The sequence below is a fragment of the Austrofundulus limnaeus genome, unplaced genomic scaffold (assembly GCF_001266775.1).
Source record: "Austrofundulus limnaeus strain Quisiro unplaced genomic scaffold, Austrofundulus_limnaeus-1.0 Scaffold133, whole genome shotgun sequence".
Taxonomy (NCBI): Eukaryota; Metazoa; Chordata; class Actinopteri; order Cyprinodontiformes; family Rivulidae; genus Austrofundulus; species Austrofundulus limnaeus.
This window is the reverse complement of record NW_013952535.1, coordinates 794,839-813,170: the sequence shown is the minus strand read 5'-3', so window position 1 is coordinate 813,170 and position 18,332 is coordinate 794,839. Positions and strand designations below refer to the sequence as shown.

At 38.9% G+C, this 18,332-nt stretch overlaps 1 protein-coding gene and 1 long non-coding RNA gene across 5 annotated transcripts in view; one reads left to right on the top strand and one right to left on the bottom strand.

Annotated features, from left to right (window-relative positions):
- LOC106522647 (uncharacterized) overlaps positions 1 to 18,328 on the top strand; it is a 19,803-nt gene extending 1,475 nt beyond the window's left edge. The window contains exons 2-3 of the long non-coding RNA XR_001310807.1: positions 15,911 to 15,925; positions 18,311 to 18,328. This is a non-coding gene — a long non-coding RNA (uncharacterized LOC106522647). The remainder of the gene's footprint in view (positions 1 to 15,910; positions 15,926 to 18,310) is intronic.
- sipa1l1 (signal-induced proliferation-associated 1 like 1) overlaps positions 1 to 18,332 on the bottom strand; it is a 78,387-nt gene that overhangs the window by 4,604 nt on the left and 55,451 nt on the right. For all 4 annotated transcript variants that reach the window (XM_014015730.1, XM_014015729.1, XM_014015731.1 and 1 more), the window contains 13 exons: positions 15,661 to 15,759; positions 15,274 to 15,449; positions 13,264 to 13,551; positions 12,692 to 12,841; positions 11,437 to 11,570; positions 9,495 to 9,592; positions 7,583 to 8,064; positions 4,964 to 5,140; positions 2,590 to 2,758; positions 1,470 to 1,704; positions 1,074 to 1,244; positions 872 to 983; positions 517 to 595 (listed from right to left, as the gene is read on the bottom strand). In XM_014015730.1, the coding sequence (XP_013871184.1) occupies positions 517 to 595; positions 872 to 983; positions 1,074 to 1,244; positions 1,470 to 1,704; positions 2,590 to 2,758; positions 4,964 to 5,140; positions 7,583 to 8,064; positions 9,495 to 9,592; positions 11,437 to 11,570; positions 12,692 to 12,841; positions 13,264 to 13,551; positions 15,274 to 15,449; positions 15,661 to 15,759 (2,370 nt within the window). The remainder of the gene's footprint in view (positions 1 to 516; positions 596 to 871; positions 984 to 1,073; positions 1,245 to 1,469; positions 1,705 to 2,589; positions 2,759 to 4,963; positions 5,141 to 7,582; positions 8,065 to 9,494; positions 9,593 to 11,436; positions 11,571 to 12,691; positions 12,842 to 13,263; positions 13,552 to 15,273; positions 15,450 to 15,660; positions 15,760 to 18,332) is intronic.

Genomic DNA, 18,332 nt, shown 5'->3' with positions numbered 1-18,332 from the left:
ACACACACACACACACACAGTCCCTAATTACAATGCCATTACCAGTAAACTATTATGTTAGTATAACTATAACTACTTTTATTGCATAAAATACTTCAGTAGTATCTCAATTACATTTTATTAACCAAAAGAATGCAAAAAAATAAAATCATATGTTCTTACCAAGTAATTACATGGTAAATTATTGTAATTACCAAGTAATTGCATAGTTAAATGATGTTATTTAGCATGTAAATACTAGGTAACTGCATGATAATTAGGGGAGTGTAAAAGAAAGGGTTAAAAAATAATCAAGTTACAAGTCTGGAATGAGGTCGTTTTTGGTTCACATTCCAGAAAACACAACTAAATGAAGAATCAAACCACATTATTTTGTTATAGTGAGAATAAATATATATATATATATATATATATTATTAAAAATGTCTTGAGGAAAATAAAAATAGTTCAGAAATGCATGAAGACAATAATTTCTGCACACAGCTGTCATTTGTTTTGCTTCTGTAGCCATCTCACCTTCTTCAGGTCCTCCTGCAGCATCTTCACCATGGCTTCTAGTTTAGTCACCTTCCTCTCCAGCCCTATGTGGCCCTCACTGTGTACAGAAACACACACCTTATGATGCAAACTGGATCTGCTCTAAAATAATGAAAACGCTTCAACTGTGTTGTAAAATACAAACTCACTTCAAAGGTTTTAAATTAAAAAAAGAATTGCAGGTGACGGTGTTCTTCGATGCATTCATTTTTAAGAAATTAAGAATGATTGTTTTGATGAATAAGAAGTGATGTTTTAATAAAAATGTGGAGTGAATGAATAGAAACATGCTATAAAAAACAAAGATATAAAAGCAGCGTGAGTGGATCTGCACCTTGACGAGGGCCGGGACAGAGGAGCGGGCTGCAGCTCCATGTGGGACTGCTGAGGACTGGATGCACCGCTGCTTCGATGGTTTGAATCCCCGAACACGTAACTTCTCTGAACTGAGACAGAGGCAGAAACGGACAAAAGTCAAGAAGGTCTGACCAACAAGAGTTTGTTTCCAGTAGAATGAAGAGAAGTTGTGTTTTTACTGTAGTGTGTGTTTCTCTCGTTCTCAAAGGTACTGGCCACATCCACCAGGTGCGTCCACTCCAGAGGACTGTCCCTCTCTGAAGATGGGAGGGGCATCAGCTCCTGAGGGAGTGGTCCCCTGTGACGCTCCACCAAATCCACCAATGAGGTGTCAGATGCTGAAAGGTCACCTGTTTTAAATATTGGAAAAAATAAACATCTCTGAACATTTTGCTTCTTTTAAATCAAAAGGAGGGCAGCAGGTTCTTCAAATGGAACACGGGTAAAACAAAGACAAATCATATGATCAACCTAAATTTAAGTAAATAAAAACGTGCACCTGTAAAACAAAATCTCTACATTTTGTAACATATTAAAAAAAGAATAAGAGAAGTCTTCCCTCCTCCTTTTCATACCGTGAAGTTTGACTCCGAGCTTGTATGACGGCCGTCTGAGGGGGACGCCACGGGTGGTGGGGGAGCGAGGCAGGGTGGAGCAGCTGAACAGGACGTCGGGGCTGAGAGCGGGTTCAGTCACCGAGTCGCTCAGCGAGGGGAGCCTCTGGCCCCGATAGATGCTCTCGTCTGAGAGGGTGCGATGGAGCGAGCGGCGGCGGCTGAGGGGCGGGCCCGGCGGGGACTTCTGACCGTGCTGTCACAGTGAAGAGCACAAGGTTACTTTTACCGGACAAAAATAATTCACTCAGCGCAAACACCAAATAAATAACTAGACATGGGTTTTTACGATGTAAAAACAAGTGTGCATTGCCATGTAGCATATCATTGCAGCATGGCTTTGCCTGCAGCAATGGACTTGCAGAATGAACTGTGACCAAGTACAAATGTGTTTTCTACACCAGTTTGTGCTTGTCAAGTCAGCAGGTGTTTGTAATAAGAGTAATTGTGTGACAATATGAAGTTTGTAGAGATTTTCTGTTAAAGTTGCTTTAGTTGGGTTTTGAACCCTGTTGTCCCACATGAAAGTCCATGGCATTGAGCATTAGACCATTGCAGCTGTGGCCAAGGGTGGTGCCAAGGGTTGGTTTGTATATGTGCAGAAAGAGGCCACATTGCCAATACAATTATTGACACAAAACTGCATAATATTACAACAGTAGAGCAGTATTAAGACAGCATTATAGTAAAACATCAAAATACAATCATACTGTATTAGTATTGTAACCACTGAACTATTGAGATCAAATATTATTCAACTATGGTTCAGTACTGAGTAGATACAGCAGGGGGCAGTATTGGACCAATACAAGGCTCTATTGACTCCCATTATAAATTATTAAACATAAATATTTCAAAAACTATAAGTTGTACAGGCACCAAAAGGCATAGCCATCATTTGGCACAGGAGCTATACAGATATAAATTAGAATGGCAGCTCTAGGACAAAATATGCAGGAGGAGAAGCATGCCAAAGTGGAGATAACTTGGATGGGAAACGAATCACAATAGTGTGCTTTGAGGCAGGAACAACTGCACCACCTTCAAAATAAATCTCAGTGTTTTTGCTGCTTTTTTGTACCTTTTCCTTGTGTTTCCTTGGTGGTGGCGGGGTATCATGAGCACCGTGCCTCTTTATGTCTTCTTCTATGGTGGATTTAGCATGCTGCTGAGGGGAGTGCATGTCTCTGAGAGAAGGTCTTGCTGCGGGGGTCGGAACCAGCTCTCCTCCACTTTCTCCAGGAGATTTCCTGAAACAGAGACCGCCAAAATAAAACGCCCACCAAAAAGATCTTTATTCAAATCATCTGAGATTATTCCCAGAGGTGGGCAGTAATTAGTTACATTTACTCAGTTAGAACTGCATGAGTAACTTTTAGGAAAAAATTTATTTTTTGGAGTAGTTTTACTTGGCCCCCCTTGTCCTTAACACCTAGTGACGCCCCTGAAGATAAGGAAAATGTTAGAGGAAGTTGCCCAGGCCAGAATTCTCTAACATAATTATTGCTTCTGTGTAGTTCAGAAACAAAACATATCATGACCTGTTTAGTTATTATCTGATGAGAACTCTTTAAAAACAGCTGAAAGAATGAATTACTTCAAACTCAAATATTTGCCACATGATTCAGACAGATAAACATTGATGTTTCATCAACTTAAACCTAAAGATTAGTTTAGTTAAATAAGATTTTTGCACAGAAAATCCATACATAGCTGAAATCGCACTGAGGGAGAAAAGATGTTCTCTTTTCTCCTGTAACTTTGATAAACATTCTCTGATTATCAAAATGCGTAATAACTTTCAGTTAAGAGAACAATAAATCAAATAAAAAGAAGATTATTCTGTTTATTATCTGATTTAGAAAAAGAGAACGTCTCTTTTACAGGTTAAGGCGACCTGAAGTGGCCTAAATTCAGTTCTAAGTGGAACAGAGTTTTTGCCCCTTTAAAGGGGCAATATTATGTGTTTCTCAGGCATATATTTAAATACTATACCATAATAAAGTATCTATGTCACCTTATTAAAATGCTGTTTTTATGTTTAAATAGAAAATAAACTTATTTTCTCATCACTTCCTTTTCTAAATGTCTTGAAATTGGCCTCTGTCTTTTTAAGAACCTCCTCCTGCTTCTGTCCCGTCACCAGGTTAATCAAATGTTCATAATTAATTTGAATAAATTACAAGTTAAAAGAGGCATGGACATTTTCTCTTTCGTATCGAAAAAATATAGAACCGTGAGACTAAAGTATCAAACCAAACCAAATAGTGAATTTTCTGTATCATTGCTCACCTATTGTAAGTACGTACGTACATACATACATACATATACACAAACACGAGTATTACTTATTGTAAGATTAGTTTCATGATGAAAAAATTTGGACTAGGAAAACAGTTTATTTTTTTTCAGCTGAAATTTGTTATTTTGTAATTGTTATTAAATGTCTACTATTTTTTTCAGTCTGACGACATCATTTTAAAATATTAAACCAGATGATATGATCAGTTACTTGTACTCAAGTAGTCTTTTAACAAAAAGTTTTTTTACTCTTACTCCAGTACATCTTTTGGGTACTCTACCTGGCTCTGATTATTCCTAAAGAGTCAGATGTGGTCAGGTGATAATCTGTTGCTGCTGCTATATTCCTCTCAGCCACAAGGGGGCAGTAAAGCAGCATCTATGTTATTCCTGGTGGAACGTATTAACATAAAAGTGGGTGGACAATTTGTGATAGAAATGTAATAAGAATTCAATTCAGTTTTGCATGAAGGACATTCATCAGGAAAATACAATTAAATATAGATAAAACTTAGTTACTATAGTTGCATCAGAGGCAGACTGTAAACACGAGAGCTCTAAATTTCAGAGGATTTACAGAATGGACATTTACTTTGTAGATGCTGTCAATAATCATCCGTTCAGTTCTCCAGGAGCTGCAGGGTTTAGGACAGAAGATCTCAAACTTGTCCATGTTGGATTTACTTTTCTAAACTCACTCCCACATGCTTCCTTCTAGAACAGTTCACTCAGGAACGATGTCTGGTTCTGCCACTCCCATGCACGAGGTCAGTTAAGATTTCTATTTGTATTTTTTTCGTGATGCTCTAACAAGCTACAAAATGTCACCCGAGCAGGAGCATTTCTCATTAGCTTCAAGAATCTACTAAAAACTCATCTACTTCAAAAACACCTCCTCTCTTAACACCTCTAACCCACACTTCATTTTGTGTTCTTCGCAGATATAAACAGCACTTAACGCTTACTCTTGCCTTTCTCACTACACTAAAACCTAATTCCTGTTACTCCATTTTAAAGTCTCTTTGGAAAAAAAGACTCGATGTAAATGATAGGACATCAGTAACTATTGAACTTTTGACTAGTCTTTAAGCACCTGCACAGGCAGTAAATTAACCTGTTGCAACATTTTCCAGGTTTTCTTTGAGCGATCTTACTTCCGCGTGTCTCCGAAATCCACTGAATTGATGGTGGAGCCGGGTTTCCTCCAGCCGATCAGATACTTGGACTGAGCTCCCTGACGTGGGTAGAAGCTCTTGGGTCCTGAGGTCTGAGACGAAGGGGAGGTGGCTGAAGATGATGACTCTTCTCTGGGAGAGCTGTGGCCAGAGTGCCTGGAAACAAACAGAGGAATGAGACGTGCGTGAAGAGAAAGAAAGCAACAATGGATTATTTTTATGTTTTACAAACTTATGGAAGAGAATATAAATTGTCGTACTCCTTCAGAAATTAATATTTGTCTTTGGGCAGACATTTATAAATCATTGTTTCCATCAAGGATTTTCCAAGAGAATGATCTTTATTTGGTTAAAGATGGAAAATGGATCAAGCCTCTTGGCCTGCTCGCTCTCATATTTCATGTGTTCGACTCAGACAGAACACAGATGCATCCTAAATGCTGGACAGATGATGCCCGGGTCAGACACTGTAACTCTATCTGGGCTTCTGAAACTAACTGCTCCAACAGGAAGAGGTGGTTGCTGAAGTCCTCTCAGCTCTCGACACCAGCTCTGCTATGAAAAGTAAGACATGTGTTCCACATTTCCCGGGGTCTAATGTGGAAAGATAGGAGGGAATTAAAATGACTCTTTATGCTTGATTTTCCAGAAAAGTCTTTCTGAAAAGGCTGTCTAGTATGTGTTGTTTTTCAGAGACGTTTGGCATCCGTATCTAGAGTTAAAATAAGGCTGCAGAGATGATGAACTAGAACAGAAATTAGCCCGATTTAAAATACAATCAGAACTCGAGTATAAAGTTGGCATTAATAGTAAATCCTGTCTGAAAAAGATTAATACTTGGAGTGTGTTGAGTTGGGACGTTGAGTAAAACATAAATGAAAACATGCAATCTTTACTAAATCCACACTACAAAGACAAGATACTTTGTGTTCAAACAGAGTAAATCTATTGTTTTTTTTTTTTTGCAAATATTCACTCATTTTGAAGTTGACGCCTGCAACATGTTGCAAAAAGGCTGGGACAGCAGCAACAAAAGAAAGTTGAGGAATTATTTTAAAAAAAACACCTATTTGAAGCATTCCACAGGTGAGCTGGCTAATTGAAAACAGGTGAGTGTCACGATTGGGTATAAAGGGAGCATCCCTGAAAGGGCGAGGATGGAGCGTGAGCAAATAATCCAACTGTTTGATTGTTTCTTTAATGCACAATTGCAAGGAATTTAGGGATTTCATCATCGAAAGTCCATTAAGAAACCAGCCGGTCGAGGCAGATGGTCTCCTGTCCTGAGCCTGGTTCTGCTGGAGGTTTCTTCCTGATTAGCAGGGAGTTTTTCCTCTCCACCGTTTGCTCAGGATGGGAGACTGTGATGAAGTGATTCAACACAATCTGCTGCTTTCTTCTTTAGATTGTTCTTTTTATGTACAGTGCCCTGAGACAACGTGTGTTGTGACTTGGTGCTATATAAACAAACTTGAACTTGAAAAGATTCCTCGAATATTTTCTGTAAAAAAAGCTGCATGGCCAAAAACCAACACTGAATGCCCGTGACCTTTGACCCTTTCAGGCAGCACTACTTTAAAAACCCACATCATTCTGTAACAGATATTAACACATGGACTCAGGAAGACTTCAGAAAACCATGTATTTGTCAGAGATTTTCAGTGTATTTGAGAGCATGAATGACTGTAGAAAGTCGTCAAGATCCACAATAATAAAAAGTTATAATGAGCACGAAGAAAGGAGAAAAAACAAGAAAGCTCCTGGGCTGAGTAAGGTTACTACTTCAACACACAGTGTTCCCATCTGCTTTAGACGTTACCTCGGCCTCCAGCTGGATCGTGTGTCTGTCAGGGTAAACGCTGTTATAAATGAGCAGAAACTGAAGCTATGAACATGAATTAGCTTCTTTCTGAGCCTCAACGTCCAGCTAACTGAACTTCAGTGTGAAAAACTGCATTCATCAAGTCACTGGTGTTTATACGATGAGAGCAGTCCAAGAAGAAGTGAATTCCTTCATGGATTTGTTTTGTTTTTAGAGAAGTAAAAATCACAGGTTCAGCATTTCTGAGTAAAATAAAGCAGATAGAATAGAAATAATAAACATAGCCAAAGTGTTTTGTCGTATGACTTAACTTGATATTGATTACTCAACTTGTAATTTATTTTTCAACTTCTCAAATGATCCCGACCTCATGTTTGGAACGATAACGAGGGAGAACATCCACTTAAAGGATCATGAATGGAAATCTGAAGAATGCAGATTGTCTGCCAGAAGAAAACAGATTGAGCTTGGTGTGTTGAAACAAAACTGAGGTCCAGATATAAGATTAGGATGGGCCTCCACACTTAAATAAACCATGAAGGAGACTATTATACAAATGTAAAAGATTACTAACAAGAAACAGAAATTTGATGTAAAATAATGAATTTATTAATTTTCTTATGTTCTTGTCATAAATATAAGTGCTGTCAGAGTTACCTCCTTTCTGTTTAGGTAGAGGTTTGGTCATTTGACCCAAAATAACTGATTAGTGATCAATACAACATGACTGCCAATGCCAACAAGGTCCATCAGGTGCATTATTCCCACAGACTCACCTTGAGTGTGACCCGCCCTCACTCAAACTGTAAGTGCTGCTGTCTCTAACCAGGAGATGAGTTGGGGGGCTTCGACCTTCCAGGTTTCTTTCTGCCGGGGGACCCGAGGACTCGGCGGCAGCGGGAGACCTCTCAAGCATCCTGCGTCCTCCTTCGGTGGGACTGTGCCACGGGGATCCGGTCCGCTCCCTGCTTTCCCTGCTCCCGCTGGGTGCCAGCAGCGACGTGGTGCTGCCGTGATGGGAGTGGGGGTGGGCGTGATGCTGCGCTCCGTACGAGCCGGTGTCGATGCCGCTGTCGGCGGAGGCGCCCTGGAGGTATCCTCCGCCTCCCAGACCATTGGGTTCTGAATCGCCCTGATCGCCGCTGGAGCCCCCGCCTGCCCCTAAATCATACCATTTGTCGCTGTCACTGTGGCCGCCGCTGGAAGCTGTGCTGGACAGAGTATTACTGCTGGAGTGACCTGAGTAAGGGCCATCTGACTGTCGAGGCAAATGAAAAATGAAAGGGCGAAAAGAAACACCAGTTAAATATTTATTTATCAGAAATAAATTGCTACTGTATATAATTTAATAATGTTCAGAATTATAGTTTATTTTCAGCATTTGAGATTCAAACAATTCAGAATCAATTTGAAAATAACAAAGAAGGATTATTATTTTATGGCAACATGTTGAAGTCAAAAGGAGGAACGCTAAAGTGCAGCATATGGAACATATATGAGATAAAAATGGAACTTTCTGCCCTGAAAAACTCACATGTTAAGAGTAATTAGAACAATATATGTTACTGGTATATAAGCAGCCATGTAATTTACTAACAGTATAAGCCAGAGGTGCCCAAAATGGGGCCCGCAGGCCAAAACTGGCCCACCGAGCCATTTGATTTGGCCCACCAGCAGTTGTCCTGGTTATTAGATTGTAATTATGTTAAGATTAAATATAAAATACAAGTAACTACAAGAGACATTTAGATTAGATTTAAGCCCATATATAGATTTGCACACCTTATAAGACCACATATACTCAAATTTTAAATTATGAAAAGTCACATGAGCCTTTGCTGCCTGAGGATACATTGAATTTTCTCCATTACATGTCCATGGGCTGAAAAAAAAAATAACTAAAGAATGTGGGCAACCACACTGGCTGCTAGATTAATCATAAAAAATAAAACAACTTTACTTAAGTATTAAGCATTTCTTATATTATTGCATTTGGCCCATGGCCTTCAGATTGATTTTAATTTTGGCCCTCTCAGAAAAAATGTTTTTTTAATTTTGGCCCTCTCAGGGAAAATGTTTGGGCACCCCTGGTATAAGCTTTGAGCTGCATGTTAAAGTGTCTGTGACATCACTTTTTTGTAACAAACATGAATGCATTTTTGGAAAGTTAACATTGTTAACATGTTGCAAAACAAATTTCACATCGCTCAGATGAACAGTTGTTGAGATATTGGCAGGTGAAGAAACAGGAAGTGATGTCAAAGGGGAATGTCAGAATGTAAACAGAGCGTAGTTACAACACAGACTATAGAGAAGAATCTGATGTTTCTTTAGATTATTTTAAGTCACTATCAAAGAGAGATGAAGAAGAGTTAACGTTTAAATAATTTTGTTTTAATAAACAAAAACCAGTGAGTTTATTTTATTAAAGAGTTCCCCTTTCATGTCACTTCCTGTTTCACTTTGGCTGAGCCAAATTTAAAAGAAAATAGGCCAGTTATGTGAAAAAATGGGTAAAATCATGTGTACTATGCCAGTTTTCTTAAGTATAAAGATGCTTTCTTAGACTTTTTCTATTTGAAGGATAGACACGTCACAGACACTTTAATGATCATTCAGTACACTAGAAAGAACTGGGTTTCATGAGCAAACTATCCTGTCAGTTTCTAACGAGGTGTTAATTCTGACCTGGCTGCCCTTCTTCGGGGAGATATGGATGACTTGCTCTTGCCTCTGGATGCGGGGAGCTCCTGAGTAGCCCTGACCCGACTTGGAGACGGGGGTCTCTGCAGTAAGATCAAACAAAAAAGCAGGGGGTTGGTGACAAACGCACAAACAGCTCCTGCAGCACAAACAGACGAGCTGCTGACAATCCAACAGATCATTTAGCAACGACACATCCAGGAGGCACACAGCACTGACACCGCTTTCCTTCTGCCTTTGCATCCTCCATTAGGAAAAAACCCAGATCACACGCCATCAAAAGTAACATACATCAAACTATTTTGTCTCCTGCTGGCTTTGTTTGCTTTGGGCAAGCTGTGCTACATGAGAGACTGTGTGTTCAGGTCCTGAGGCAAACTTTGATATAAATGGGACTATTGTGTAATTGTCTACGTTATGCAATAAGATATAGAGAGCAGGCAGTTAATGAGCAGAGCAGCATGAGAGAAAGAGAAAGCTAGCGGTGGTATCGTAGCATCTGCTGGGGTGAATCTAAAAATGAGGCTTCTATCTTATTTAGAATATTCATTAATCTGTATCGTTGCACTGCAGCCTGCAGGGCTCTCTGGACTAATTAGTGATGGTTGTACATGTGTGAGCTGCTCTGTCCGAATTCCTGTGCATTCATTTAGAACACACTTTGTGTCACTAAATATTTGTCTATTTATTATAATTACTGGGTTGTTATGGAAGAGGAAGGTAAAGCAGATGTTTTTTGTTTGTAGGACCAGGTTTTGAGGAGTAAAAAAAGAGAAAAAAAAACTGCTTTCTGTAAATAAGACATGACATTAGCAACGCTCTGCTTGAATTAATCATAAAATGAACTAGATAAAACAGCTACATCAGTTAAGAGATGAGGAAAAGTACGAGCAGCAATGAGTGCACTGCCCTCTAAGTGACTTCTGATATTTGTGGAAAGAACTTGGCCGTGTCATCTTCGCCAAAAACCAGAGAGTCAAGAGGTAAAAATGAGAGGAAGCTGAAAAGACAGAACCTTAAAGCACTCAGACAGCAGAGTCGTTTGGGGGACGGCCAGGCACTTGGCTGACTTCAGCTGAGCTGGCCCAGTGTGCATTGTTCCACCCTATCCAATAACAGCTCAGGCACTATAAGCAACCACAAAATGAAAGACTGAGACCTTAAACTGTGATTGTGGGGACCAGCAACAGGTTGAGGACATGGCTGGTCAACAATCAATCAAAGCAGCATCCTGCAGGGAACGAGAGGAGTGGCAGAGGAAAAAGGCAGCCGCTGTGGCTTTCAGAAGAAAAGCCAGAATAAAAATAAAAAGCTTGTAAAATAGAAGTGAATGAGAGAATTCTTGCGATGACATAAATGGGTTGTAAAAGAACAAAAAGATAGATAAAAGTTATGCAAAACAATAAAAAAATGATAAGAACAGTGGGAAGGAAAGGAACACAATGTTGGCAAAAACCAGGAGGATGTCTTCAATTTTTCTTCATTTTTGTTTAACAAACTTTACAGAATAGAAAAAATGAGGGGAAAATCCATTTGCTTATACTGGGACTCCAAAAATTCTCTTTTCCGTTTTCTGCTTGTCTCATTAGGTTTCCACCTTTTTTGTTTGCAGAGACATTACGACCCTCTCCAGGGCAACGTAATTCACAGCTTGCAGGAGAAAAGGAGGTGGAAGGAGAAGGGTGGGGGCTGTTGTTGAGCAAAGCTGTCAGAGTTTGTATTCACACTCTCTTCAAAATAGGTGTCAGTTCAAAGGATTTTAAAGCACAGATAAACATGGAAGATTTCTTCCGTGTGTTGTCTACTCCTCCCTTTGCATAAATCAACTGCAGCCCACACTCTGCATATATAAAATGTTAATTTTAATCAAACATTCAGACTGCCTCTCCAGGCTGCCTCCGACTGCAGTTCACAGTGAAACCGTTACCTGTTGACCCTCGCTCGCTGCCGCTGCCTTCCTCCATTCTCGACCAGTTGGGAGTGGACTTCCCACTGGAGCCACCGTCTCCCACCACCTCCCGCCTCTCCGAAGACATGGGAGAGTGACGGCTGCTTGCAAACCTAAATGTGGTCACAGATGTACAAGATTTGAAATTAAACTTGAGAAAACCTGAAATGAAGGAAAGAGTTTTCCCCCAAAGGCTGAAGTAAGTGGGTGGAAATAAAAGTGAGAGCGCCTTCTTTTGCAATAATATTTGTCAAATAACCATAACATATTTCAATCAAACTGCAAAGTAAATTCATTTTGGAGGATAGAAACTCATAAATCATGGTCCTAATTGTAAATTAGGTACATGAAGTACTCTAACAATTGCTTCCTTTTGACTCCACACAGTTCAGATTTATTGTTTGAATTGTCTGAATATTAAAAAAAAAATCACCAAAACCAGTCCATCTGAGCAACTACAGAAAAAATAAATAAATAAAATAAAATACAGAAATAAAATACAATCTTTAAATTCCTGTCAGTGTCAAAAAGACAAGGCAGAGACTGAAAAAAAAGGTGTAGGTAGAAGCCTAAGCTTTTTTATACCTTCATTTTTTATTCATCCATTATCACAATCAAATCAGCATCACTCTTATAGATTTTATCAAATAAAATTTCCAATTAAATTCTAACCAAATTTGTAACAAAACTCTAGCAGCAGTAAAAAATCAGTCAAAACTTAGTATATTTCTGTAACAAATACTTTTTATACATTATTTTAAATTTAGTTAGTGAAGAACACCGATTTTTCCAAACACAAATCCCTTTAACAGAGGTACAATTATTTTTAATATTTGTCCTAACTTTTTTTTCTAAATAAATCTTTCTTTCTGAATTCAGAATTTGTTTCTTTAATTTCGAACCACTTCTGTATACAATGTGGAAGGACTTTAGTATAAGCTTTGTACATTGTCAATGGTGTTCTAAGTTCTACTAAATCATAAAATTTTAAAGTACGCAATGTGATAAATATGTAATTTGTTTATCACATATCACATTTTTGCTTGGAGACTGATATTTATACACTACAAAATAAAAAAAACACAGAGTACAGTAGCTGTTTTATATTGATATAAATATATAGGATGGACAATGATCACAGAGGAAGTGCCTCAGGCTGACTGCAGCGAGTAATTATATTAGTAAACAATAGATATGACACATAGGACAGCCAGTATTCTCCTGATTTCCTTACTGTTCAGGCATGGACTTCTGTCTCCAGTGAGCAGAGCTTCCAGAGGCTTCTGTGGAACATGACAGGTTGCTGGGAGAGCTGCGGTTGTGAGGGGAGCGACCTAAAGCCAGAGAGGAGGCCAGGCTGTAGCTCTCACTGCCTGGAGACATCCTGATAAGCAAACAAACACAGAAACACCCTAATAAATATACACATAATTTTTTAATGATTTTTAACAACATGCACGACATGAACTAAACACTGAGAGCAAATTCAACTAATGTGACTCCAGTTCCCACACAGTCAGGGTGAAAAAATGTCAGAGGAGCTAAAAAAAAAACCTTCTGCCTAAAGATCTGGCAAGAGAAACTCTGGCTCTGTTTATGTGCTACGCTGAGACTTTACCTTCAGTTTATTTCAGCGTAGAGGTGAAATGAGTGAGACAATGAAAGATGAAGATGATTTCACATAAGAATATGTGCAACCGATCACTTCAACAGCTGTTCAAATCACAGATTTTTGAGACTTCAAGTCCTTCTTAAATAATTTAATATGGTGAGTTTCATAAGGTACACAAAAAAACAAGCTGTCACCTCTTAGAGTCCAGAGGTCGGCCATCACTGCTGACGCTGCGTGGGATGGCAGCGCCTCTCTCCAGCCTCTCAGCAGACAGGGTCTTCCCCACTGAGCTCCCCAGGCTGATGGCTCTGTTGGGTGTGTGGGGCTGTGGAGAGGCAGTCAGTGACTGCTGAGGGCTGCTCGACGTCCTCTGCCACTTGTTATTGTTGCTGCGGAAGGGGAACTTGTACTCGAAGGAGCCGCTGTCACTGCTGCTGCCCTTGTACTCCGACACAGGCACTCGATAGAGCTCTGAGCAGCCTCTGCAAAGACGGAAGACAGCTGGTTTAAATGCATCTGTGTCCGCAGACACTTAAGGATTGCAACTATTAAATACCAAACGATGGCAATAGGACTAAGAGTGTATATGTTTTTGTGTCGCCTAGAAGTGTGGAATTTCTATTTGCTCATGGCAATAAGCACTAAAGACTAGGGCTAATGGTTATTTTAGTATTCGATTAATCGAGTAATCAGATATAAAAAAAATTGTCATGTTCTGCAGTCATTAAGCTTATTTTATGAGAAATATAATTATTTAATAAAAAAATTGTCATGTTCTTCAGTCATTAAGCTTATTTTATGAGAAATATAATTATTTATTATTGTGAAGGGGTAATCTACATCTGCTGGTGATCCTGCTGCAATCAAAGTAAAATTACACCAGTTGTACTAATTCATGCATTTTAAGCTCCACTTGTTTGTATTTATATATGTAAGTTTTGAGGAGGCATTAATTAAAAGCACTCTGTCACTGAATCATTTTTAAACATCACAGAAAAATCTAAATGCTTAAATTTATTGTTATGGATTGGAAAACTGAATGTCTTTCTATTTATTTATTTTTTGTTAGAAATTTAATAAGTAAAATGGGTACCGTAATATAAACATTTGGGTGTTGCAATTGAGTTTTGTAGAGTTCACTTGTTAATTGTAACAAAAAATTCATAATTTTAAGACTGTTATTAGGTTGGTGCAGGGTTCCCATTTAAAGATTTAGCCTTGACTGCTTAGCTATAAACAAATATGACAGTAGTAATGAAGGCTAAAATCATAAAAAGCAGCAGCAAATAATTTAACTATCCAAATACTTTTTAACTTGAAATATTCACTCCAAGAATCTAATTTAAATTAGGATAAAAGCATATCAACAAATAAACATGTTTCAGCTCAAGCTGTCGATCTGTTGTTGTGCTTTTATTTTTATCTGACAAACTTACAGTAAGTCTTGTTTTTAATTACACAACTTATAAACTGTTTAACAAAACCCTGCCAGGTCACCATGATTAGTCAGCACAAATAACGTTAGTTTAAATATACCTCCTCCTTGTGCATCTGTAACATGACAGATTATCACAGATTTACGTAACCAAAGTGAACGTAAACAAATGCCTGTTAACTCCGAACGCGTTCGATACATATATCAGCTGTTTTGTTCCGGTGCAGAAACATCAAGGATGTGAAGCTCATTGCGTGTTGTTGTCTTTTCTGTTTAATTTAAAATGTTCCCATGCTTTTTTTTATAATTTGTCATTTTCTGAGCGCTTCGTTTCATCACTCTTCGTCTTATTCTAAAGCTAAATATAGCACCTAACAAGCATACATGTGTCAACAGTGTAACAGCTAGAGGAAGCGCTAACGTCGTAGCATTGTGTACCACAAATAACACTCCGGCCGGATGAAAGTGCGCTGATTATAACAGTATGTATTTTTTACGAAGCTTCAAGGCAGATTGTAATCGAATTACTCGAATTATTTGAGGAATAATTTCAGCCCCAATCAAGACTCAAATTAGCTTCAGCTTTTAAAGAAGAGTGATTTTACTCTGTGTAGAGAAAGATTTCCTGCCTGGTTTTCTTTCAGAACATAGCTTTTTACACCACAAAAAGCTAAAATGTTAAACCTGAAGCCTCAAAACAATTGTACACAGAACAATGGATGATGTCAGGGTCGTTATGTCCTCGCAGCGTTCATCTCCTCCCACGTACCTGCGTGGAGTGGCGTCGTCGTGCGGTGGAATGATGACGACTCGGACCGTCACGGAGTTCCGCAGGAGGTCGATCATCTGCTCGTGGGTCAGAGTTGCTACAGCGACTTTGCAGATTTCTACCAAACGGCTTCCCTGACGCAGCCCGGCCTGCCAGGCGTAGCCATAAGGCTCAACCTGGAGTAACGCAGAATGTAGGAAGACCCATGTTGTTAGTATAAGAACAGATTCTGTGTAGCGAGATCACTTTTTAATCTAAAAGGAAATACATTATTTCTGTTGGGAAAGATCTCAACATACCTTCATTTAAATGTGGGAAAATGGATTCATAGGACATGAGCTGGACATGAGGCAGCTTTTAATAAGACTAAATATGATGGTTTATTACCTCAGCAACAATGCCTTCATAGTTCACATGGAAGCCGAGCTGTCCCAAGCCGTTTCGACGAAGCGTCATCTCCGATGTCTCACAACCTTTAGTAAGAAACTAGATATGTGGACGGGAGAGAGATGCACGAATATTAAACAATTTAACAGGTCGAGATTAGGTTTTTATGAACAAAAATCAAACAAACTAAAAAAACAGCTTAAGATAGACCCAAAACGTTTGAGGGCAAAAGGTAAAACCACCTAACCAGTGTGCGTGTGTGTGTGTTTGTGCCCTTGTTTTTGCTGCTTGGTGGGGAAGATTTTTCAGGAAAATGCAGCCTCGTGGGGACCAAAGCCCAGAGGCTGATTTTTGGCGGTGGGGTTAGGTTTAGGACCAAGGTGTGAATTGAGTTTAGCTTAGTTTTAGGGTAAATGGTCAGGGTTAGAATGGAATGGAAGTCAATGGAAAGTCCCCACAAGAATAGAGAGACATAGGTGTGTCTGTGTGTGTATTAACACACACTCGACAAATGACAAATTTGCCTTTTTCTGTAAACCCCAGGTCTGTGTGAACATCAAAACCTGTTGCATAACAGAAACCTGTTTTGAACCTTTTCGTTTTTATCTTGTGACTTCTATCATTCAACGACAGGATGTAAGAATGCTTGGATGCTGCCTTTTCACCAAGGTCGAGGTGGTAAAAACGAAAACATTTTTAAAAAGAATTAATCTTTAAAGAAGCAAAAAAAGATCACTTAAAACTAATTCTCATCCTTGACTAAAATAAAGTGCCTTTACTTTATTTCAGATCAGCCTGTTGCAGCTTCTAAAGACGAACCTATCAGCTTCAGGGCTTCTCTGCATTTCTATCGCAAGAAAGTCAAACTTCATAAGAGACTACAAATATATCATGCAACAGAATGGCACCTGATATGAATTGTTATTGCACCCTCTAATGCCTCTGTGTGAATGAGGGTGGAAAAGAGAACAAGAGGAAAATCAGAAAAAAAGAGAGTGATATATAACAAATGGGGTGGGGGGGTATACGCAGAGAAAACAAGAAAATAAGAGCCGAGGATCACTTTGGCTCTGAGGCAGTCAACCTGACTGAATATTAAGGCCAGCTGCATATAATGCAACGTGTAATCAACATCTTTGGAGTGAGCAGAATAATGACGTGTTGCACACGTGTGCACAACTCAAGAATTTAGATTCCATCCTGGTTACACAAACGCACAAAAAAACTAAACCTCGTAAGTGCAAACGCAAACAAACATGTTTGTTTTGTCAGACAAAGGGTATGCTGGGGTAATGAATGCATTCTAAAGCATTGATGATTACATAAGAAAACACCATTTTTTTTAAACCCCATAACCAGTTTCCATGGAAACAGCTAAGAAGGAACAAGCATCACTTCACTGTATGTGTAGGTGTAAGAGCCATTAGGAGAATGTTGTCCAGAGGTGTTTCTGAAACTCCCTCAATAAACTGAGACCAGTCAGGCGACAGCAGTCTGGCATGCAGATACAAAAATGTTGTCATTCTGGCAGATTGATGCCAGACTCTGAATGGTAGCAAAGACAAAATGTGATCGTGAGTAGTACAGGTTATTTATTTGTTTTCTTAACCTTTATTTCACCAGGCAAAACCATTAAGAAGAACTTCTTATTTACAATGTCAGCCTGGCGGGTACCAGAGACACCCATTCACAGGTTATTAATTATTAATTAAATTAAAATTATTATTACTATTATTATTAGATTAATACCAACAGCTTTTCTCATTGGATAGGTTCTCAGCATTTTTTTAAATAAATGAATGTCATCTTTAGTTATGGGGACCAACTGGTACTTGTGAGGACCTGAGCTTAGCCCCCAGGGAGAGAATGTTGTTGGTGTGTTGGGGGTTAGATTTAGGACCAAGGTGTGAGGTCAGGGATAAGATATAGTAATGACTGGAAAATTAATGGAAGTCAATGTAATGTCCCTATGAGGATAGAGAGACAAATGTGTGTGTGCGTGGCCTTGTTTTTCTTACATTGTGGGGACAATTTTCACAAAAAGGCAACCTCGTAGGAACGAACGTGCGTATTGGTCCCAACGGGTCCAAATGCAAATTACAGGTGTGGGGTTGGGTTTAGGACTAAGGTGTGAGCTGAGTTTAAGTTAGATTTAGGGTCAGTTAGCAGGGTTGCTACAGCTTAAGGCAAGTTAAATTTAAGACTTTTTAAGACCTCTTTAATGTCACTTCAAATGAAATTTAAGACCAAATTCACAACAAACATAAATGGAAAAGAAACCCAGTTAGCAACAATTTTACCCAAATGTTTTTTAACACAAAACAACTGGCTGCGAGAGGCATTCAGTAAAATACTTTTGAAAAAAACTGTTACCAATTATTTGAGAATAACTACAATCATCTTAATTACAATGTGTTACATTTTTAAGACCCATGAAACATTAATTAAAGACATTTTAAGACTAATTAAGACCTTATTTTTGGATGGATGAATTTAATGCCTTAAGACTTTTTAAGGATCTGTGGGAACCCTGGGTAGGTGTACCTGTGAGGTTCATTTTAGGGTAATTGGTCAAGGTTAGGATATAAAATTTTAAAAAAATGAATGGAAGTCAATGGAAAGTCCCCACAATTATACAGAGACATAGTAGGTGTGTGTGTGTGTGTGTGTCC